The sequence below is a fragment of the Cimex lectularius genome, unplaced genomic scaffold (assembly GCF_000648675.2).
Source record: "Cimex lectularius strain Harlan isolate CLEC.00 unplaced genomic scaffold, Clec_2.1 scaffold35, whole genome shotgun sequence".
Classification (NCBI taxonomy): Eukaryota; Metazoa; Arthropoda; class Insecta; order Hemiptera; family Cimicidae; genus Cimex; species Cimex lectularius.
Window position 1 is genome coordinate 1,495,347 of NW_019392746.1, and position 25,012 is coordinate 1,520,358.

A 25,012-nucleotide genomic window follows, 5' to 3' on the forward strand; every position below is an offset into this window, starting at 1 on the left:
TATATATATATATATATATATATATATATATATATATATATATACCGTTTTTGATAGTAAGCAATTTCTAAATGAGGTCATTAAGATATTTCTGTAAAACGTCTGGGGAGCTATTGGTAAAATTTTCATTAGCCGAATCAACCAATGTAACATACGGGTACGCGTTTTTGTTTGCTTGTCATATAGTGCACTATCAGTTATTCATCGATACCAAAAAAAAAAAAAAAAAAAAATCGGTTCTCCACATGAAGATAATCATGATTTGAAACCATTTCACTACCATATCAACTGTATTTTATCTTCAAATACTGAAGTTTGGTAATGTGCTACGTGTTGTTCGGTCGTTTCTGATCATTTAGGTTTCCCTGACGTTGCTTTTTTGGGTTACAAGACGCGTTTCGGCAATTCGCTTTCTTAAGTGTGTACCACCAAGAATATAAGCATAGGGAGGTAGACAAACAAACCCATTTTTTGAAGATGGCAAGATACCAAAACACTTCTAACTAAAACAGGGACGATAGCTGACAAATATACTTCAAACAACTACAGGTCTATCATACCGTAGACCACGAGAGGAAATCATAAAATTTGCCTAGTGTAGTATAATCGCGATTGCACCGTGTCAAATCAAGAGGAAGATTAGTTTTTAGGCTACCGACAATTTAAACCTAGAGAAGATGAGGTCTACTACTCGGTGGTGTTTTATACGCCTGTTCTTGCCGTTCTGGTATGCCAGATGCCTTTCTGTATTTCGCCATTTCAAGTGTGGCCTCAAGGATATAAACAGAGAGAGGCAGGCACACAACTCAACTGAACCTGGTTCATCACCATCATCGTGTCGGCCTATCCTTGCTATGCTTGTCTGTCCGATGGGTTACCTCCCTTTAGTTAACATCAAGGATATAAGGAGGGAGAGAATGGCTCAGAACTCTATTAAACTAAAGATTCGTCACCTTGCAGACTCCAAGAAGAAATCACACAATACTCTTACACGCCATACCAGCAATATGTTTCATTTTAACCGACAAGTTTTGTTGTTTCTACTTAAATCTATTCCAAACCATTCTGTGGCCATCTGACGTAAGTTAAATTTACGGCAAATGCTAGGCTTTCTGGATTTGCTCATTGGCAAAAGGCTGATTTCTAGCTGATCTACTAGGTATTTCAGAGAAGTAGACGTAATTGGTTTTTAATTACAAAAAATATAGCCCTATAGACCATATAACCATTTCTTACACTTCTCAGGGTTGGATTTTTAAATGGGGTACCGACAATTTTCCTTTTCGGTCTGCAACTTAATGATTTTTGGTATCAGATAAAAAATTACATTACACCAGGAATACATTTGTAATAGTTTTTTTTAAAGAACTATACTTTCCTATTATTGTAAAATGGTTACATCGGTGAAGGTTTATTGAAATAGATTCAAGGATTACGATATATCCTGGTTGTGTTTGAACGCACGGAATGCAATTTGCTCTAAGATACGCGAAATGAGTTGAGTGTTGATTACACGCGCCGCGTCGGTTATAACTGATTATACGGCCATCTGATTGATTATAACTAGTTAAATTTACTTCCATCAGAATTACTGCTCTTTGGGACACACTGTATATAGTTCGGTCGTTTTCTTTGTTTTTTTGAAACACATTTCAAGTGAGGAGAAATTTTAACAGAAGTTAATTCGGCGATAATTTGCAGGTTCTAAGACATTAAGCTACATTCTGTGAACATTTCCTCTCGGGTATGATTCATTGCCTCCTGGATTATTCATTTAGCCTCGAAGATTAAGAAGTCATGCAATGAGTGGCTTGGGAAATAGTATAAATAAATTCTAAGGGGTTGCAACTTCCACTATATGGTTAGGTTTAATGTAAAATCGATCTGGTTAGGTGTCTAGGCGGAGTGATTTTTAAATACCAATGGCCTAAAAAAGTAGAAAAAAGTTAGTTAATAGGAGAAACACATACTATATGAAATATGTTCTAAACGGCAACAGTTTTATGCAACTAATGGTTATAATTTTCACAAGATTATGCATAGATAAAAATATTGCGCTTGTAATATTTTTTTCAAAGACAAACAGTTGGGCCAGTTACGGTCCGATTCGACAAATCAAACATGCCGATATTTTTAAATATTCGTTTGCACAGGTTCTAAAGTAGAGGGATGCCGAACCCTGCAGAAGGTCCCGGATAAATGAATTTTTCATGACGGGTCTAGTCGAGGGTAGTGGCGTAAAGAGCCCCCTAAGCCCGAATTTGTAAAATGGGTGGCGGCGGGGGCGGGGGTAAAAAGACAATGTGCACAGTATCCTCCGTTCAAAGAACCTTGTTACCCTTTACAAACGATATCTGCATTAAAAAACCATCCTTTTACGTCAAGGTAGAGACTAAAGGGGCAAAGGAAGAAATAAAAACTGATTGCAAACCCATTTCCAATTGAAGTCGTTTCTCATTACGAATGGAATCCGTTTTATTATAAATCTCAAAGACGAAGAAGCTTACAAAGAATATTGTCTCTCTTAATAATTTCGAAACTTTTAACAATAAAACTCCACACAATAAAGCAGATCACGGAAAAAGCCAAGGGACATAAAAAGAACAACCAGTGATCTAATGGATAATTCTTTTTTCTTTAAAAATAATTTCTATCATGAAATCGATAAAAAGTTATTAATTTTCTGACAAATAGTCACATTTCAGAGTCAGGAATGGTTTTGGGTAAAACTAGAACTTCTATATTAAACCTCTAAACATTGAGTACATCTTTGATTTTGTTTGTTTCAACACTTTTGCAACATTGTGCTCTTAATTCAAACAGCAACTTTCCGCAAGAAAGTGAACCGGGTCTGCAAATCGAATAGTAGATCTGCTTAAATCTTCTTTAGGTTCAAAATGTGACTAACTTAAAAACTAACAAGTGGTGTATAGTGACTGTTACTTATGATTATTTGGAGATCGTGAGAAGAGGACTGATGTGACGTAGATTTAGAAAAACATTTTCTTTATCGTGCTAACGTTCCGATCTTTATTGAGCCCTGAAGATGATCTCAATAAAGATCGAAACGTTGGCACGATAAAGAAAATGTTCACCAGACCGCATCTCACGATCTCAAAGTAATTACTAAAAACTAACCTTCCTCTAGATATGACCCGGTACAGTCTTAATTATTAGGCTAGACAAATTGTATAATATTTTTTTTGAGGTTTGAAGTGTGATAAACCTTTATTTCAGGAGGATTGAATTTAGAAGATTCAGGAGTGGTTGAATACCGGCAAAGATAAACTCCATCAAACTGCTGGTTAATCACCTGGCAGACCTCAAGAATAAATTACACAATACACCCACACACCACCATACATGGCCATCAACATCTCATCAAAACTGACACACTTGGTTTTTTAAGTTCAACTCATTCCGTGGCAATTTGATTCGAATAAGGTAAACTTACATTCATGGGAGACAACATTTTACCAAAAAGTCCTTCGGTTAGGTGATATCCCCAATGTAGTTATATGATCCGATCATTCTTGTCTGTCAATCCTTGATGTATTCGCCTGTCTGAGGCGTTTCGGGTTTTCGTCCTCTTCAATCCGGGGCATCAAAGTATAAGGAAGGAGAGGAAGTCGGAGAAGTCCCCCAAACTACAAGTTCATCACCTTGCAGACTAAAAAGACCCCTTAAGGAAATCACACAATACACTCTCACACCACCATAGATGACCACGAACATATTTTACCATAATTCTCATGTTCTCTTTTTCCTATTTAAATCCTATCCATATTTTCCTGTCTAAAACAGGTTAAACGTACTTTTATCATAGAAAAACAACGTTCTACTACAAATACTGCGTAAATGTGGATGGAACATACTCTGTAATATAATTATATAGAACTATTATAGAGTTCGGTCATATCCAATTATCCTTGTCCATCCTTGCTGTGTTGATCATCAGGACGCGTAAGGGCAATTTGCTATCTTCAGTGCGTGGCATGTAGGAATAAGGAGGGCGAAGAAGGCATAACTCCACCTAACTTGGTTGACTAATTACAGAATAATTACACTACTACAGGATCGTGTACATCCCCCACAATAAATCTCACAATATAGTCCATCGCAAAATACCAATCATAATTTTCTGTTCATTCATTTAAACTTCTTTCTAGCTGATATACTATGCATTCTAGTGAAATAGATGCCATTTTTTATTGATTTTACAATGAAAAGAATGCTGTAGACCTAAGGACCATATCAGTTTTTAGACCTTTCACAGCTGGATTTTTAAGTGAGGTATTCACAATTTTCCTTTTGGGTCTGCAACTTAATGATTTTGGACGGCTCTAACATTTTTAATTGGATTTTTTTTTTATACATATCCTGAATTTAAGGTTTGAATTTTGTTTTCGAACCAGTAAAGCAACACAGTTTGCCCAATATATTTCTGCTTGTTTTCATCATGAAAGTTTTTTTTTTAATTTTAAAAATAGATGATTAGAAATAAAACATTATAACAATAAAAAAACACTCAGTTTTATTCAGGTTGCAAATCCTTTTAACAACACAACTTTAATCCTAATTGTAAGTAGTTTTAGTTTATATCATTTTTTTAATCCTTTATGAGTATTTTTTAAAACTGACATGATGAACTAAATAAACACATAATATTAGTTCATTAATTCCCACCAGTTACCAGCAAATACAACATAAGTCAACTGTGCAAATATTTCTGCCTGCAGTGTATTTGTCAGGAGGTTTCTCCTTCTATTTCAACAACAAAGGGCAAAAGTCGCATTTTACACTATTCCAGCTAATTAATCAATAATGTTAACAATTTTATAATTACAAGTAATCTAATTAAAATGAACAAACGTACAATCTACCTTTTGAGCAGAACTTTCTTTCTCTCATTCTCCATGCTGGCTCGACAGTTATTATTTCATTTTTAAGCAGTTTTGCTTTGTATGTGCCATTTTTCCTAAACAATGACATAGCGACCGTTGTAGCCAGAACATCAACGATTCATCTGCGGTGGCAATTAAACTGAACGAAGTGCTTATAGCCGCTCACCCTAGCTCTTTCTTCCCAAACAGAGTTAAACCTATATGGAATAATAAATATAACTGAGCGAATAAACGTTATCCGTTATTAAAGGAAAGACTGATTGGTCATTAGATGTCAACAGCAGTCAGATCTAGGACATTAATATGTGATATCAGCCGATCCGGTCAGTTTCTAATTCTCCTGCAAATGATAATCATAGATATTTTTATTAACTATTGTAATTGTATACCTTCGTGTACTCGGATCGTATATTACGTCTCCAAGAAATTTTCTGATACGCACAGCAGTGGAAATAAATTTTAAAAACGTTTCCACGCTAAAAAATGTAACTACAGGGCTTGATCGGTGGCGCTAAATTCAGTGGAAATAGGTTCTATGGAATTACGAAATTTAATCAGCCAGGAAATTCAAGATAAATGTAAATAATTTGGAAGAGCTTCGGAATTGTAGAGCTTCTTTAACTTTTGTATTCGAGCTAGCTAATGAACCCGTATTTACTCTCTCGAGGGACTTACTAAGGGGTAAAACTCCTAAGCTTTAAATTCGAACTTTCTTCACTTCCCAGCAAAAGGGAATGATAAACACATTCTATCGGTCTCTTTACATCCTTTAATTATAAATAACTCCATTAAAAACTAATTTGGACCGTGTATCATTATTCACGCAGGCAATTATTTTTGCAAATTGAACAACGCTTTGTAAATGGACTCTTTATAATTGACTTTCCTTAAAGTTATTCATTAGTTCTGTCAGAGAACAAGTTTAATTGAGCTTTCTTGGGGCTTAATCGGGACAAGGAGAGTGCACAACCGTCTACCGTTTACCCGCTGTATAAACATCAAACGGACAAGGTCTTTGGCAAAATACGATTGTTGTGCCCCTCTGGCAAGATCCCAAGAAAGGTATTGGACTGGTTAGGCTCTGACTAGCTGCTACCTTAATAGCTTACCTAGTTGTATTACACCGAGTAAATTTAACATTTCTACGGGAAGGAAAAGCATAAAAACTTTATTATTTTTAAATAGGAGATAAATTATATACAAGGCTCCTAGAGAAAACAACTTTTACTCCCCTTCTGACAAAACAGTTTAGATCCATTTAAAATACTTACTTTTTTTTTACTTACAACTAACTGTATTTTTGATGAAATACTGTCTTGTCAATATATTTTTAGATACACTCGTAATAAAACAACCAGATGGCACATTAATCACAGATTGGTATCAAAAACCAAGGAACACAGATCGCTACCTCAACTTTACATCTCACCATCCCCTTCATACAAGAATAAACACGGCCAAAGGGTTACTTCACAGAATGATTACCTTAAGCCATGAATCCTTCTACCACAAAAACATAAAGATATACAAACAGATCCTCCATAACAATCTCTACCCTAAACACATAATTAACAGAATAATCAACTACTACAACACAACACTAACACATTCCACTATTACTAATAATACTACATTAAGTATATCAAATACAAACAAACAAGCATACATTTCCATACCATTTATTCAAGGCCTATCACACAAATTAAACATATTTCTCTCGTCAGATAACTTCAAAATAGCTTTCAAAGATTATAAAACAATTCAAACACTTTTTTCCAAAATTAAAGATCCCACACCAATAACAAAAAAAATCTGACGTAATCTACAAGATCAACTGTTTAAACTGTCCGGCAACTTACATCGGTCTTACATCCCAATATCTGGACAAGAGACAAGTAAAGCAACATATCTATGATTGCAAAAACTCACGCAAAATCCTACAGCACTCGCTACCCACCATCTTGAACACCAACACAATTTCGACTTCAAAAATCCAAAAGTATTACACACAGAACAAAACAAACATAAACGTAATTTCTTAGAAATAGATAAACACAGCATCAATTACAGAACAGATACATGTAAACTCAGTCGCAGCTACGCCAATATCTTTGATCAAATTCAATACAGATAACATACCTATATCATCACATTACATTCCACACATCAAATATTTTTAACATAGTCTAATTTCCCAACAATTTAGCTTTCCTTTTCCTATTTATCCCTTTCTATATAATCCTGAAAGGATAATCTGGCCGAACCATTACCAACACATTTTTTCCCTTCGTCGGCACTTTTCACATCAAAGAAGCATACAAAAATGTCTTTTCTATACAGAAATCCTTCCCCACCCCTTCAAAATCCAACGTATACAAGCACAAAATCTCAAAATCTCACTGGCACTCTATATATTATTGAATATATAAAAAAAATATATTTTGGATTGTATAAATTCACTTTTCCACATCCAAAATGTAACTGTTATATGTAAACAATGTTTGTAAATCCCAGGCCCTGAGATGATCTCAATAAAGATCGAAACGTTGGCACGATAAAGAAAATGTTTTTCTGAAACCTACATCACACTAGACCGCATCTCACCATTTCTAAATAAATATCGATTAACGGTCACTAATCACCACACACATACATATTACAAATGTGTGCGTATATGTTGTTTCCTAGCCACAACTCTGACACTATGGCCACTAATGCACACGGAGGACTCGAATTAAAAGGAAGCAACCAACATGGGAATTCAATATAAGGGTTAAGAGCCATTCCGAAGCATCTGTAGAATCGGCGTCAGCGGATTGTACTGCTGTATGAACGACATGCAAGCACAAAGAAAGGTCCTACAAAAACTGGTCTTGTGAAGTTTGCTGTGTACTTGCTGGAATGGCACTAATTGTTTTACATGTAGAACTTTGCTAGAAGCATGGCTGTGTGTTGTAGAAAAATCAGAAAATTGGAAATCACCTCAGAAATATACAACTAATCTATCATTCTTCTTTGCAAATTGACATTATAGAGCTTGACTGATTCTATTTTCAACGGTGACCTAAACTCACTAGTCGATGATAAATGTTGTGGAAGATTGTAAGATGATACTTCGGAGAGTAAATGTGACATGGAAGCTTTCATTTTCCCTTGTATACTCCAATACTGTTGTTTGGCATTTAGTAGGATATGTAGTTGGGAGGACATATGATCTCTTAATTATTATTGTTATTACCTATGTTAAATTACATTAGTATTTTTTAATGATGTAAAAACCCACTTCCAGAAAACTCACAATACAAAGATGCTTCTGTCGCTCGCCAACTCGAATAGAACCAGTAACATAAAACCTTCCTTTTACAAGAGGAAAATGGATTTACATCCGATGTGAGGGTGATTTCCTGTTATTTAAAGTTTAAACTATTTTAATTAGAAGCCTTTTGGAAATGTATAATTTAATGTGTGAGGCGTTAAAAACAATACTTTTAATTATTTACGTAAAGGAAAAACTACTTAAACTTTTGGTGAGGGTTTGACAATGAGAATGGAGAAACAGAATAAACGAAAGTGACAAAAAGATCAAAAGTTAAATAGAAAGGTCTCTTTTCAAGTGTAAAATAGTTGCTAATTAAACTCGAGTTGTTGAAAACTGCTGGAATGGGGTTTGGTTAAACGTAGGGCTTGCACCGTGGAGAAGAATTTTCTCTAAATTCTTTCCCTGTCGGACTGGATCACAGACGTACTCCCTTATAAATAATGCGAGGAAGCTAGGAAAGTTTCGGTCTATCTTTTATATTTTGATGTTAGGAGGGGTTGAATAGAGCACATTCTTCAGCCGGGGAAGCGATACGGTCCCACTGATAAATTACACCTTTTTTAGAAAGTTTTTTGATTTATTGATGATAAGAAAATGATTATAATCAAAATGGACATGAGGGAAACCCACGCATTACGTTTTTAAAAGACAACTGTTATCTAAGATGAAAATCGCACCACATATAATTAATATTACATAAACATAATTACTCAATAGCTGATCAATCACCAAAGAAAATACTATATATAATTGGTAATAATTACAGGTTTTTTCTACAATTCGTATGCGAACGTCTTACCTTCGAACCTGGTATGGTCAAATTCTTCATATTTGCTTATATCGACCGTGTCGTTGAAGGACCAGTGGCCGCTCAGCTCTTGAAGGTAAGGATTGTTATGTGGCCTTAGCAGATCCCAAATCGTATTGTTTAAGATCGAGTCGTTCTCATCATCTAAAACATGCCAACATTAGTGAGGGTCACTATGAGAAATTGACAATCTTTTGGTTATTCTCAGTTGGGATTTCCTTTCTTATGCCTTCTTATCGAGTAAATAATCGAATTAACTAACCATTAACCAACCATTATTTATCCAATGCCAACAATTAACTATTTTTTAAATCGTTTATGCAGAAACAGGACAACCTTCCAGCAAAAAATATAATCAATAATTAATTATATAGAAACTCCGATCGTTCTTGCCAATGAGCTCTAGGAGTCTAGAAATAATTAAGTTATTTTACCATTTTTTAAAATTTGGTTGTTGTTCTGTATTGATTTAAAGGATATTACATTCAAAAACACAAAACCCGGACACTGTTTTTTGTTGGTTGTTACATATTATATGTATTTTTATTGTTATGTAAATAAATTATAAAATACTTATTATAATTCACTAGTTTTCGTGGTCTGCTTGACTTTTTAATACGCCTTAATTAATTGAAACTTATTATAATGTTAACGAAATGAAATTCAGAGATCGGAAATTCGTGAGTTTTAATAAAAAATTATGTAAATGTGATGATTTGACAGAAAAGTCACCAAAACACTGGAAAAGTGAAAAGATTAAAACTTAACTGATCAGGGGCATCGGTGGCGTCGATAAGGCGCTCACCTCACTGCTAGGTAAAGTCCCGGGTTCGAATCCAGCGACCCTGCATTCGACAAACTTACAAATAGATTTTTTTCCCCTAAAACACCACCACCCTGGAGTTCATATAACCTCGTAATTGAAATACCCTAGAAGGAAAAAAAAGGTTTCAAGTTGTATCTCAGATTCTGGTATATTTTATTTTAATGTATGCGTTGAATGTATACGTGTAGTTAATATTGCAGTTCTAAACCTTCTTAAGTTTTCTGTACCTTAGTGGTGTGGGTTGAAATAATAATACTTTTTTGGATTTTCTTTAAAAAAAAAAAAATTAAAAAAATTAAAAAATAAAAAAAAAATTAAAAAAAAAAAAGAGGGGGTTGAGATGGAAAGTTGGTGTCCGAGTGGATCGAGATCACGATAGCTCAAGTGGTAGAGCAGCGGCGTATCTAGCCGCTCGTGCCATTGACTTTTTTATCGCAACTAAAAACCTAAATGAATTGTAATATATTAATTGGCCAAGCGGACCACGAAATTAGTGAATTTAATGAAATAAAAAGTAAAAATGGGTGGCTTTTGGACAGTGAAAAATTTAGTTGTTTATTTCGTCAAAAATTTTATTCAGAGTTTTTGACGGAAAAACACCACTAACTGTATTTATTCATTTAAAAAAATAATTATACTTACAAAAACTACAAGGCCCATATTAATTCCAATTTAACGCAATTTCAGAAGTTTGACGGGCTTTTCCTCAAAAATTTTGAGGAGTCCAGAAATGATTGGAAATTGAAAATCAACTTTTTAACCAGGATAATAAGATAATATACTAAATTGGTTATCTTGACCTTAGAAATTCTGTTTCACGATCAACTGTACAACGGTTGCAAAAATACCCTAAATGTAATAGAGGGAAGCGTGCTGTTTTTATTTTGAATAATTATATTTAATATCTTTTAAAAGAGAAGTTTATATTCTAATATTGTAATACAAGAACTGAAGAGAGGTTGCAGGAGTTCCCTCCTACTAACCGAAATTGATATCAATAAACTATAAGTTGCCTTGTTCTACAATAAAGCATAAAATATATAAAATTCAACGATCAGGAATTAGTGTGTACAACATATAAAAATAGAGACCTTTGATATTAAAAAAGTTTACATTATTAAAGATTTATTATTCAAAAATGATCTTATTTGAAAACTGAAGAGAATAATTAATAAGTAGTTGTTTCTGTATCTAATCCAAATTTAAAAAAACCATTTATTCTAAATATTAATAAGGCAAATTAACTTAGTACATTAATAACTAGACCGTGTAAAGCGTTATTATTTAGAAATTAATTTATTCAACTACTTTTAATTGACAAAGTATACATTTGTCTTGAACAAAAGATCATTAACTAAATCAACGTCCTCTTTATTGATTCACTCGGCTTTTAATTATTTGACATTAAAAGTTACAAGAATCCTCTTGTTTATCCTTTCAATATAAATGAACCATTTCGTAGTATTTGAACGAAAGTCCTAGTTCTAAAATGTATAATTTATTTACTTCCACTTTTTAGAGACTTAGGAAAGACCGATATACTGGGACGTTTTTCGGTGATATTATGTCGACAAATGTTAGAAAGCCGAGGAATTTTTTAAAATTAATTTTCATAGCCTTTTGAAAATTTGGTTTTCATTATTGATTGTGCATGTATTTCAAGGCTATTATAATAGAAGTTGATTTAGTTTTAGGGAATAGTTTTTACCTAGGATTAGAAAATATTATGCCGTATCGTATAAACAGTATCAATTGAGATTAGTTATAGTTATACAAAAAGTTACAAAAAAGAAAAAAAACACTTCCTGTAAATTAGGTTACAAAACTTTTCTCTAAACTAAACAAATCAATTCTGATTAATTTAAACCACCCTTAACCTAAGATACGCAAGAGTGTCACTCTCAACACGACACGCAAGAATGGCACAATTACACAGAAGACAAACACTTTGAGCCCTGAAGATGATCTCAATAAAAGATCGAAATGTTGGCACGATAAAGAAAATGTTTTTCTGAAACCTACATCACACCAGACCGCATCTCACGATTTCTGAATAATTATCGATTAACGGTCACTAATCACCACACATTTCGTGTAGTTTTTAACTTATCTAAATTTTTTCCGTCAGCAGAGTCGTTTCAATATTATTACTATTGATTATTAGAGATCGTGAAATGCGGTCTAGTTCACGCCCTCTAAGCAATCTTTAATTAACTATCACTAATTACTACACATTATCTCTATTTTTATTTTATTTGTTTAATACATTTTATATCAACAGACCATCTAGTGATTTTACAATGAGTAATTATAAATAATAAATGTACTGTTTATTTCCATTAATAGTTCATCTTGAGTTAATCTCTTAACTGTTTGCAGAATTAAGTCCAATGGCTTTGTCCTCATAAGTTAATACAAAACTAACCTTATACAAAGCTTATTAAATTCACTAGTTTCGTGGTCCTCTTGACCAATTAACCAAGTGGTAGAGCAGCGGCGTATCAAGCCGAAGATCGTGGGTTCGAATCCCGCTCGTGCCACTGACTTTTTTATCTCAACTGAAAACCTTAATTACTTATATTGTATAAAGCTTTACTGCGACCACTTTGGATATACGGAGTGTGACTGTGGGGTTATACCAAGCCATCTAACATCCAGAATAACCTATACTTCCAATGAAAAGCCCTCAGACATATTATCTAAGCTTCTCACTACGTTACTAAGCTCACACCGACTTCAAAATTCCTTTTGTCACCGACCTGATTCGTTCCCTGTTCCACAAATTTCACATTAACCTCTCGATCCAATCTAACTTAACTGGTCCCTTGGTCGTACAAGTATCTAATATTTTATTATTTTTTATTAGTACCGAAATAACTGATGCCAAGTCACACAAAGAAAGATAAGAAAAAAGAATTATAATTACATGCAATAAACAAATGCAACGTTCAGCAAAAAATAAACAAATCACTTCAAATTTATACAAAATTTTAGCAGTTTATGACAAATGTAAATGCCATAATGCCAGATTTCCGTTGTCCATCCATCAAGATAAGATACACTTTATTAAAGAAAAGGCATAAAGGGACAATTTAGAATAATGTTTAGGGGAAAAGTAAACATTTTTAGGCAGGTTGAATTAAGTTGGGGTAAAAGGCTGTGAAGTCTTATTGGGACCAGGATAGGTGAAAAATGGCCCGATCGATTGCTTGAACATTTGTTTTAGATGCGTGAATCCTATTCATCGGGGGTTATTTTTTTGTTGTGCTATATTCTAGACGTTAAATGGTTTTTTTGCATTTAAATGGCGTTAATTGATTACACATTCATTCCAATCGTACATTCTGTTTGAAATTGCTATGTTTTTCTTTTCTGATTTGAAGAAACTGTGTTTAAAAAAAAAAACTCCTTAGCTTAAGTCATAGGATTATGGAGATCGTGAGATGCGGTCTGGTGTGTCGTAAGTTTTAGAAAAACATTTTCTTCAACGTTCCAATCTTTATTGAGGTCATCACCAGGGCCCGGGATTTATAAACATTGTTTAGATTCACTAATTTCGTGGTCCGCTTGACCAATTAATATATTACAATTAATTAAGGTTTTTAGTTGAGACAAAAAAAGTCAATGGCACGAGCGGGATTCGAACCCCGAAAGGAGGGAAAATTCAAAAGGTGGGGTTGAGGTGGGAAGTTAGTGTCCGAGTGGATCGAGGTCACGATAGCTCAAGGGGTAGAGCAGCGGCGTATCTAGCCGAAGATCGTGGGTTCGAATCCCGTCGTGCCATTGACTTTTTTATCTCAACTAAAAACCTTAATTAATTATAATATATTAATTGGTCAAGCGGACCGCGAAATTAGTGAATATATACTTATGTGACATTTATTTTACGAATTGCTTACCAAAGTTTGGAATTTGGCCATAAAGGGTTGATAACAGGCTGACGGATACGGCAACAAGAAGTAACCGCCTGTAGTACATGATAGCTGAAATCAAAACAAAAATGCACACGTTATACTTCGATCGTCCTGTTTGTGTATGTTTTAACATAATTATGCTATATTAACCATTAAGCTTAATCATTATCATGCTTTGATAAACTTTTTCAATCTCGTTAATTTACACTTCAATTATAGGGAACAAACATTTTTATTTGAAAGAAGGACCTATCTTTCAAACAGGGGCAGCCTTCTCTCGCATGGAATCAGAACCGGTACACCAGGATTTGTCCTTAAGTTGGAAGTGTAAAAATGGCTTGAGAAAGAAAAACGCAAACACTGGACAAACAATTAGGTATGGTGCAATCTAAGTGATTTGTAAATCTCTCAAAAAGGAATGTGGAGAAATTCCCCTCTTTCAGGATTTGAGAGAAATTATAGGCCTCATACTAGGGAGTGGCCGGCTTAACTTCCACCCAAAGAAGATGGGCAAAGCACAGCCAGAAACCTACCATCAGGAGGAACCAGAGACATCGATACATACTCTTCACGAGTTTCACAATAGATCTATATAGGTCGGTGGAGGAATGAATTAGTAATATAGAAATGATTGGTTTCAGCAATTTGAAATAAAAAAATGTACAATTAAACATGGTGATAAATGCATTAATAATACAACAGATTTTGATCTACCTCCCCTTTTAAATATGTACATAAATAATATCAAACATCCAAATAATTAAACTAATTTATTTTAATTGTTATTATTTTTATAGTAATTTAATAATATTAAGTATTAACTAGTATAATATTTATTTGTGTTATAATTTCCGCGTTTCGCACGTTCAAATTGAGCGCCTTTAAAAAAATCAGCTGCTAATTGGAACGTCACGTTGGCGGAGGTATCAGCGGGTTCACTTTGGCAATTCATGTCGAGAGACGTGGTTGTAGAAGTCCTTCAACCTGATGATGAGCTAAAAGGCTTGAAATCCGGATCGTTGCAAAACAACTTACTGTGAGTAGGAACTATCTTTTTAAAAAAGGATTGAATTAGTAAAATTCTTAATCAACCAACCCCCAAACCTAAAAAAATGGCATATAGAGAGAGAGAAGAGCTTAACAAACCTAGCAAAAACTCAGATATTATTCAAGCAACCTTGTATCATGTTAAATGTATTATTGTGCTTTTAAGATACCGACAAACGTCAATGATTTTATAAAATATTTAACCGCTAAATGAGCTGACGCGTTCAGAAAGGTAGGTTTTCAATAAGTTTGGAGATTCTGTTCGTAATAAATAACGATTGATTTTTTAGACACAAAAAATAAGTAAAACAGAAGAGATGTTTGTTTAAAAGTATCTTGTTCCCTTGATGAAATTGAAATCTATCCTGCGTTGACCCCCTTTTATTTTCTTTCTTTCTATGGCCACTGGCGGTTCACTTGGTAAAAGATTATTGTTAAATATATTTTGTTTAGAAAAACACAAAAATGATATTGGTATTTTTGCACTCCGAAAACTACTGAATATAACTTTTTAGGAAGATTGAAAATTTTTTTTCCTCAAATGTATTTCCTACCGACATCACCGATCTAAAAGAAACTTATAAGGAGTTAAAACCCTATAAGTACAAGTGATGGCACAAACTTTTTTTGCTAAATAAATTATAACCGGAGATATAAAATGAGCAATTTAAGAAATCTTTGTTGATTTTATCTTCTTTTTCTCACTTATAATAATATCAAATCTAAACTCTGTTGACCTAGTCTGAAAGAAAAGAAATTAAAATTTCCAACAGTTGTAATAGCATGGACTTCGGATAAAATCCAGATGTTTGATGGATTTTTAAGTGGAGAACGTGACCAGGAAAACAAAATTCCACCCCTCCGGTTGGAAAATATCAAATTTTTTATTGCTATAAAAATTCGTATTTAAGGGGTTTAAAGGTTCGAAGAAACGAATCCGAAACTAAAGAAAGAAAATGATTCAGAAATCGTGAGATGCGGTCTGGTGTGATGTAGGTTTCAGAAAAACATTTTCTTTATCGTGCCAACGTTTCGGTTTTTAAATTCACTAATTTCGTCGTCCGCTGGACCAATTAAATCATTACAATTAATTAAGGTTTTTAGTCGAGATGAAGGTGCGAATCCCGCTCGTGCCATTAACTTTTTTTCATCTCGACTAAAAACCTTAATTAATTGTAATAGTTTCGATCTTTATTGAGATCATCTTTAGGGCTCAATAAAGATCGAAACGTTGGCACGATAAAGAAAATGTTTTTCTGAAACCTACATCACACCAGACCGAATCTCACGGTTTTGTGAATAATTATCGATTAACGGTCACTAATCACCACACAAAAGAAAGAAAAGTTCAACCTATTTCATGAAAAGTATAATTCCTTTTTGCAACATTGTATGTATATAATCTCATTTAATACGATTCTGCATGGTATTTTCTTATATACTACTAATCACGACATATTTCTTATACTAGTTAAAACACACAGAAGTTAACTAACCAGGGACCGTGTCCCTGATCCCTCTTCTAAGCTACAACTTTTTTTATATCCATAAATACTTCTTTTTTATTAGTTAAATGAATTTTTATCTTAATTTATACTATTTTTTCTCCTAAGGCTCCTAAGGCAAATTTGCAAGAATTCTCGGGCGGCCATAATATGGCCCGACCTAGTACCGTCAAAAAATATTTGCAAGTCTGTAGCCTCCCTTTATAAATATTTGACGAGGGATGCTATTCCGGCTTCTGAGTTTGATTTTAAATTTATTGAAGGTTTTGACTTGGTATCTTAGTTTCAAAAGAAAAATCACAACCAAAATCTCCAGGTAGCCCTGACTAATAACCGTACGCGTTTTCATTTTAATAATGCGGGTCTTATCATATTTTAAGTCCTTTCACATACTTGTGCAATTTAATGGTGAATAAAAACCTTGGCGCAATATCAGTTTTTAGACTTGGTAAAATCAATCGGCATCGAAACGGCAGAAGCCCCTGAAAATGAAGTTAACCAAAGCCTAATAAGAGGTTACAAAATAGCACGCTTGACAGGCAATGGCAGGCATGATTGTGCTATTAGTTCCGAAATAGTGCACATTTGTCAAAACCTATTTACACACCTGGCACGATTATCACGTCTACTTGAAGCCCATTACTCCAGGCATTCAGCCATAATCACTCATTTCTAACTAACAATTTTACTTAGCACATATTTGTTGGCACGTTTCGAGTTAAAATCGTGTACATTTAATATTCGTTAGACTTTGTTCATATTAGTCTACGGTTTTATCTATGTAATTATAGTATTTCGCGATGATTTCCTGCGAAATATTTTCAACCTATGGTAAACAATTTTCAGAAATAAGACTAGAACTGTACGATCATGATCATCAACACTTATGGAAAGTGCGATTGTATTTTATTTTTTTGTGTGAAGTGTTGCTGAAAGTTTGAATGGAAACAATAGGATCAGAATTACTTGAGAGAATCGTTGTATTGCTTGGAAAAGTGAGGTTATCAGTTCAGTTCATCAGGTAAAGCATGGGGGCCTAAAAACTCCCCTTGGAACACTAGTATGGATAGGATATTCTGAGGAGAAAGAATTGGCTTTAACGACTCGGAAAAACCCATTACTGGGTAGCTATGAAGTATGAAATAACACATGGATGCTGTTGAACATGAACAGCCACATTAATGCCCGCTACTTAAGAGATCTACTTGACAATTAAAAAGAAGCGAATGTAACACTGCCTTACTCAAAGAACCTCGAAATATATTCTTATAAAAACATATTTGAAATTGTGTGATTTCTTCTTGAGATTTGCGGTATGATGAAAACAGAAGTGCGATACAAGTCTGTCAGACGTCAGATGGTGGATTGGCCTGCTTCTCCCTTCTTATATCCCTGCCATAACTTAGTAGCCATCCTTTTATCCGACGAGAAAAGGTTTGAAACTAATTTCTTCTATATTCAGTTATTTTTGTTTTATTTATTTATTTATTTTTGACTGGGGCTTCCGACATCTAGGTCATTTCAGCCCCCAACTAAGTTTATATTCTATTTACCCTTTCAAACACTACATTTATACAAATAAATACATTCATACAAGTAATACACATAAATACATCCATACAGTACACTCATTCCGTTTGGTCGGTGGAGTACTTGATATTCTTCCACCGACCCTATACTCAAACTAATCTAGATTGGGGTCGATGGAGTACTTTTATAAATATTCCGCCATCGACCCCGAACACACACTCTTACGCTCTCATCATTCGAGGGGTGATGATGACGTTATATTTCACCCTCACCCCTCGCAATTCACGCTAATAAATACATGCACTCAGACAAAACATAGACACACAACACACAAGACATACTATATACGATAAAAAAAAAACAATTTCCCCTGAAAAGCGGAACAGGAGACTCTGAAACTCGCTACCGCGTTCGAGAACTTTTCTTAAGTCCGGCGGCATGCCTACACGCTCTCGGTATGGAGACAAGGCATGACACGCCTCTATTATGTGGGACACATCGAGCAACCTTTCTCTGCATAAGGGGCACTTGCGCGGGCTTTGGCACAAAAGCAGGTGCCCATGTGTCAACCGTGTATGGCCAATCCTCAGTCGGGTGAGGACGATCCTTCGTCTCCTGCTCAGATTCTATGAGGGCTTGACTCGCAAGAGCCTCTCCGAAGACCCCGCCCACTGACGCTGCTATCTTTCTTTCCGACGAAAACCGGCGTATCTATTTCTAAGTTCAAAGAACTTAGCCTTGTATATTCAGTTATTGTTTTCTATGAAGCTGACTTTTGCCAAGAAACGCCCCGGAACAGTATTACCTCAACTCAAGGGAGGAGAAGGTAATTTCTACGACGTAATGTACACTGTTGGACAGTTGAGTGGCGGTTGCGAAACTCAAACTGATGTTCAGGAATTATATTTTGAGAATTTAGGATTGTTAGATTTCTTTTTAATAGAAATTTTTCTAAATTTTATTTCAGGATGGTTGACATATTGACCAAAGTAGTACAGTCTATATTTTGGGTTAAGGGAACACTCGAATAGAGTAGTGCGTTCGTGAACGGTGGAATATTGGAGCGCTGGCTTGTCGTGAGTGGGAAAAGCGCGTTTTTTTGGCGCAGTCTCCCTCTTTCTGTCACTGAGCAAACATCTCCGTCGTACATTCTCAAAAAGTCAAAAAGTTTATTCTTTTATGGCATCCAATCGAGATTTTATTGCTGAGTGATTGAATTGTATCAAAGTTTACCATTTTTATGGAAAGTGGTGGACAATGATTACCACGATAGAAATAAAAGAAATTCGATCCTCAACCAGTTGGTCGACGTTGTCAAAACAAAGAATACAAATGCAACGAGAGATGCGGTATTGATAACCCCTAACAATGATCAGAAATCGTAGTAGAGAACTTAAGTTCTTTGTAGTTCATCCCTGTAACGAGAAATCGTAATGTGGTTGCCAACCTTTCATGTAGTGATGATTTCTCTCATGACTGTCTTTTGTTTTCTACTCAAGGGGGTAACAAGGGTAATTCGGCTAAATACGCCGCTGCGCTAACCACTTGAGCTATCGTGACTTCGATAGTTCGATCCACTCGGACACCAACTCCCCATCTCAACCTACAACCTTTCGAATTTTCTCTCTTTTTGCCATTTTTTGGTGTCAGAGAGGATCGAAGTTACGATAGCTCAAGTGGTAGAGCAGCGGCGTATTCAGCCGAAGGCCATGGATTCGGATCCCGCTTGTGGTACTAGCTTTTTCATTTCAACCAAAACCTTACAAAAAAGATTAATTAATTAAAAGAAGTAATTTGATCAATATAACACTAAATATAATGAATAAATAAGACGTTTCATCCATCCTTAAATAGTTCCTCCAATCAGCGGGTTCCAGGGATAGATCTTTTATCAAATTGATGTGGGTATTGCGGCTTCAGAAGGCACTTCTTACACCATTTCCTCTTCGATTTTTTGCTTTGAATATATAAATAAACAGAAGCGTAGCACAAGAGATCGTCATCCATTTTGAGAAGGTAATTCACTGATTGACGTTCGGAGCGACTGGCTGTGAAGCGGTCGTGAATTTAAGGCCCTCCAAATGGAGCTGTACGGCTTGGTGCGGTTCCATTTGGAGTGATCGTGAATGGCCACCTTTAATAAGCTATTGAGGAGTGCAGTTTGTGCGAAGAACATAATGGAATATTTATGTGTACAAATGTAATGACCTTTTGGGAAGGGTTGAAGAATTTTAGGTGTAATAATGTCAAAATTTAGATCTTTCTTCGATTTAGAGCATAAGGTACAATGAACGACACTGCTCAAAAATTAATTCACTTTTTAAAACGTTGATACTTTAAACTATAAATTTATTTGGTAATTTGATTTAGTTTAACACTTTGTACCACAACTTCTTGATCAATTTCCTGCCTAAATAAGGTTTGATAGTATTGTTGTTTTTTTTTAAACAAAAATAAATAAAATAAAAATTTGTTTATAGTTTGTTTGCAGTGGTATGGCGCTAGACGAGGTTGAGGGTAGAAACGGATTGAAAACTCTTGCTAAAAATGCATGGGTTCGCATGGCGGCGGGGGCTCTTGACTGCATAAATAACCCAGTGAAATTCACATTGGACTAGAAGATGTGTATCCCGTTTGGGCCGTTACTTCACTTCCTCAATTGCGATTTTTGTTATTACTGTTCATCCTGACACCAACTTCCACATGACTCTTTTAAAATACTACTTATTTAGCTATGCGCATCGTTATACACTCTTGAGCTATTTTTGGTGAAATAAATTAAAAGAACAGCTATTTCACGTTTAGATACCCGATTATGGGATGAAAAGATTCCTCCGATTACTCAACTCATAAAAATACAACCTACAGCTGTCAGGAAGCAGGGCGAGGTAACACCAATAACTCAAAAACTCGTCACTGGCGGTTAGATTGTTAAATTATGTTTCGCATTTGCCCCATCATCGATGGTGAGTCTAGGTTATATGCAGGGTGAGGATACATCAATAATTCACAAAACCCGTCTGAAATAATAATGCGGATAAGCAAATTGAAAATGATAAGAAACAACTAGGCAACGGGTTATATTTGTGACGTTGATATTACTCTTTAGGTTTCGACTTATCGCCATCATTAGTGCGTCTGGGGTTAAGCACCATCAGTAATTCAAAATCTGGCCAATCCAAAGCAGTGGATAAGTAAACCAAAAATGATAGGAAACGACCACGAAACAGGTTTTATATTTGTGAGATAGATATGAGTGGTTAGGTTTTGCATTACGTTTTCGACTTTTCGCCATCATTAATAGTTTGGACAGGATCTATGCAGGGTGAGGCACCATCGTTAACTGTGAAACGCGTCTGTCAGTCCAAAATAGTGAAGGTAAGCAAACCAAACGATAGGAAACCATCAAGTAACAGGTTTTTTATTTGTGAATTTGACATGAGCGGTTAGGTTTTTACATTATGTTTCGACTTTCCGCCATCAAGGGTGTGTCTGGGTTATATACAGAGTGATACACAAATGTTTCAATTTCTTTATACCGACTACATGGGACATATCGAAAACATTTTTTCTACATGCCGTGCACATACGCTCGCTTTGCTACAAAATCAAGTGTTCCTGAGTCAACTGCGTATGTCTTATTCTACAGGGTGTCCCAGTTCCTTTTGATGAAACTCAGGGAATCGATTCTACTCTTCGTTTGGAGCAAAAAGAGAGAAAATTTTCGGAAAGTTCTCTATTTCGAAGATATTCGTCAATTTAGGTTTTTTCAACTTTTCACTACCTTACCACAATAAAACCGCTTACAACTTCCAAAATGTTGAAACCAAAACTTGTCACATTTCACAAAAACTTCTTCATCTAATATGCTTTACGTTGATATATCCAGGTTTTTAAATAACGTTCTAGTAGAGTTGAAAAATCAACGTAAAGCATATTAGATGAAGAAGTTTTTGTGAAATTTGACAAGTTGTAGGTATTTTTTTGTAACCTCAGTAGAACGTGCAATCATAATCAAAGTTTTAAATTTTGTAATTTTGACATGTTCCAACTGATATTGGCTAACATTTTATGTCATTCAGATTATTGCAAATAGAAGTATCTTACAGAAAATTTAGCGTTCTTTCAAATGGTGAATTGGATTTGTTATAGTCTCAACATTTTGGAAGTGGTAAGCGTTTTTATGTGGTAAGGTAGTGAAAAAACCTAAATTGACGAATATCTTCAAAATAGAGAACTTTCCGAAAATTTTCTCCTAGCATTTTTTGCTCCAAACGAAGAGTAGAATCGATTCCCTGAGTTTCGCCAGAAGGAACTGGGACACCCTGTATAAGAATGATGAAAATGATGTCTCTTCTTCACTGATGATCTGTGGGCTTCTGGGACTGCGAACTTAATAAGAGCTTATCCGTCTTATTTGGTTTACCAACGTCCATATTTTTAGCGGTACGGTTGGAGCAATTTCCAGACTCGTCCGAATGATAAAATATTAGCAGAAATGAACGAGTGTGCAGCAGCTCATTAGAAACCATGTTAAATATCTTACAGCACATAAAATATATTTTAAAGTAACACAGGAAAAGTGAGTTAGGACCTGTGCCATCACCTTTTATACGATTTTATGAATTAATAAAGTAAAGTAAGGAATGAAGCCATTTTCCCACCTTAATTTTTGAAATTTACGATGTTGGAGAGTTGTAAGTGGAAAACGCAGAAAACGGTTTGAGGTGAAAAAAAATCTCCAGCTGAAATATAATAATATGAGATATGACCACGATAAAGAAACGGGTCAAATCCTTCTCTTACGATAAAACCGACCATTTTTCGAATAAAATCGAGATTTGTCTACATAGAAAATCATTCCCAGCACGCGACAGAACTTGGAATTAGTTCGTTCCGTCTTCACGGGTTAAGAAATTCTATAATCCACTCCCACGCTCAGCCGAGCGAATGCCTAATCCCATTTTTTTGAAGAGCCAAAATGATTTTTAAACTTTTTAGTAGCAACGTTTCTCAAATACCGATGTAACATGGAAGTTGTAAGTATTATTTGCATTGATGTTTAGGTTTTTTAAAGCTTGATTTGAAATGTGGAACTCCCACAAAGAGCTCAGGTGACAGAAATAATGTGCTCACAAAGACACAGGATTTAATTTACTTTAGTCGATTTAATAATACGTGTAAAATATTTATAAATGATACAAATGTTGTACGGGTTAAATGATGAAATTTGACATGAGTAGGGTGATGCAGGAACACATACCCATGAACATGCAGTTCTGACGATTTCGAACATTTTGGACTAGCTTTTCTTTACCTTCAGGATTATCAATCTTGTTTCTGTTTTTAGCTATACATTCCTCTCCCTGCTTATATTCTTGATGCATAGTAACATAATAAGCTGATCTCGTACCAAACACTGAAGGATAGGCAGACTAAAATGATAAGAAACGCCTGAGTTACAGATACATCTCATCCTTTTTTTTCGAAATATCCTCTTACTGCTGATTCAATATTACAAAACATTTTTAATGAATTGAATTTATCTCTGATCAAGATGTTTAATCCTGCTTACTAAAAGTGCCGTTATCTTTTTTGAAACATTAAGTAACTATCCAAAATTGATAATTCATTGCCATTTCTGGGCATTTCTAGATGAAAGTAAGCTTTGACATTACTAAAGTCTGATTTAATTTTTATACCGAATCTTAGATATTTAATACGTTTTCCCCTCTGTCTATTTAAACTGAAATCATATACTTACATACATAACGTAGGAAACAACAGGCGAGAATAGTGGTGTTTGTTAATTCAAAGCTCGTTTTTAATACCCTTTGTATCCTATTTTCTCATCAAATTGGTAGGAAATAGGAGAGAAATCTAGTCTCAAAACCGCAAATCCCTTGCGCCCTTTTGAATTAAATTTAGAGCTTGGTCTGCCGGTTCAGCGGTCCCACAGGTACGGAGGGGAAAAATACTGACCAGTTCGTTTAAATTTAAGAGATTTAAAGAATTTTATCGCACATTCGGAATTTATATTAAGATTATTCAGAATATAATAATTTAATTACGTCTATATTGTTTTTGTTTCTATTAAACTATATTTTCCTTAGTACATTACAGTTATATTTGCACTAATTAAGTCGAATGTATTAATTCGCTAAAGACCATGACCAAGTGGTTATCATAGCATTATTTTTAATCGTCGGAAAAGATGCAAGGTTTGCATTGTTCAAAAAGGTACTCAATTTAGAACATTTCATTTAATTTTTAGAACATGGTGTTTTTTATGTTAAATTTTGTATTATACCACTTTCATGATATGACTAATTTGTAATTTTCATCTGCAAACAAAAAACAATTCTATAGTGATAACTGTGACCAATTTTACACTAGTGATAACTGACTTTTGAGAAATTACCTACACGTTTTTAGTAGCGCAGCATTTCTGTAGGTGCCATGCCTGTCAGTGATGACAGACCCAAGAATCTCTTGTTTACACTTTAGACAAGAACTCAGGAAACTCCTAAAAATTATATTTTACCCGATTTTGAATTTTGTTTGCTAAGTTTGCAATTAAAAAAATGAATCTGATAGGGGTTTTAATGCTTTTTCCATTGATTTGCCAATGGTACATCAAATTTAAAGTAGGATTAATAGTTTTTGAGATACAGGGGCTTTAACGAAGTGTGAAAGGTTGAGGTAACCCGAAATGTGAAATTCATATCTCGAATACAATTGAAAATCAGACTTTTTAGTCCAATTTGTCAATTAGGATAAAAGTCTGTTCATGGGACGCCATGTAAACAGGATTCATCGACCCGCCGTTTGCTATTGGCTCCATCGATAGCGATAGACGGAATATGGCCCAATTTTTTATCTGTGAAATTTATATATAACGATTTGAGCTGATTGAGCATGATTCTCTATTCATTTGCCAACCAATCTTTTCCCAAGCTTTTTGGAGGAATTTAGAAGAACGGAAGAATTCTGTGTTGTTTTATCACCGCTATCATCAACAAACGTTGAAATTTTTACACCAACCATTTTGTGGGGACATTCCTACGTTTAGTTTTCTTATTTCTGAATATTGAACTTCTTGTTTGACACAACAACTTTAAAATGTCTGTCAGTTAAGTGCGATAATTTCTCCATACTG

The 25,012-nt window shown here is 34.7% G+C and overlaps 1 protein-coding gene across 2 annotated transcripts in view; it reads right to left on the reverse strand.

The window, feature by feature from the left end:
• Positions 1–25,012, reverse strand: part of LOC106669329 (igLON family member 5-like) — a 123,472-nt gene that overhangs the window by 78,921 nt on the left and 19,539 nt on the right. The window contains exons 3-4 of one of the 2 annotated variants that reach the window (XM_014398734.2): positions 13,757–13,840; positions 9,023–9,175 (exon numbers count right to left, since the gene is read on the reverse strand). In XM_014398734.2, the coding sequence (XP_014254220.1) occupies positions 9,023–9,175; positions 13,757–13,835 (232 nt within the window). In that variant the 5' untranslated portion in view covers positions 13,836–13,840. The remainder of the gene's footprint in view (positions 1–9,022; positions 9,176–13,756; positions 13,841–25,012) is intronic. The other variant, XM_024227155.1, reaches the window with a different exon arrangement.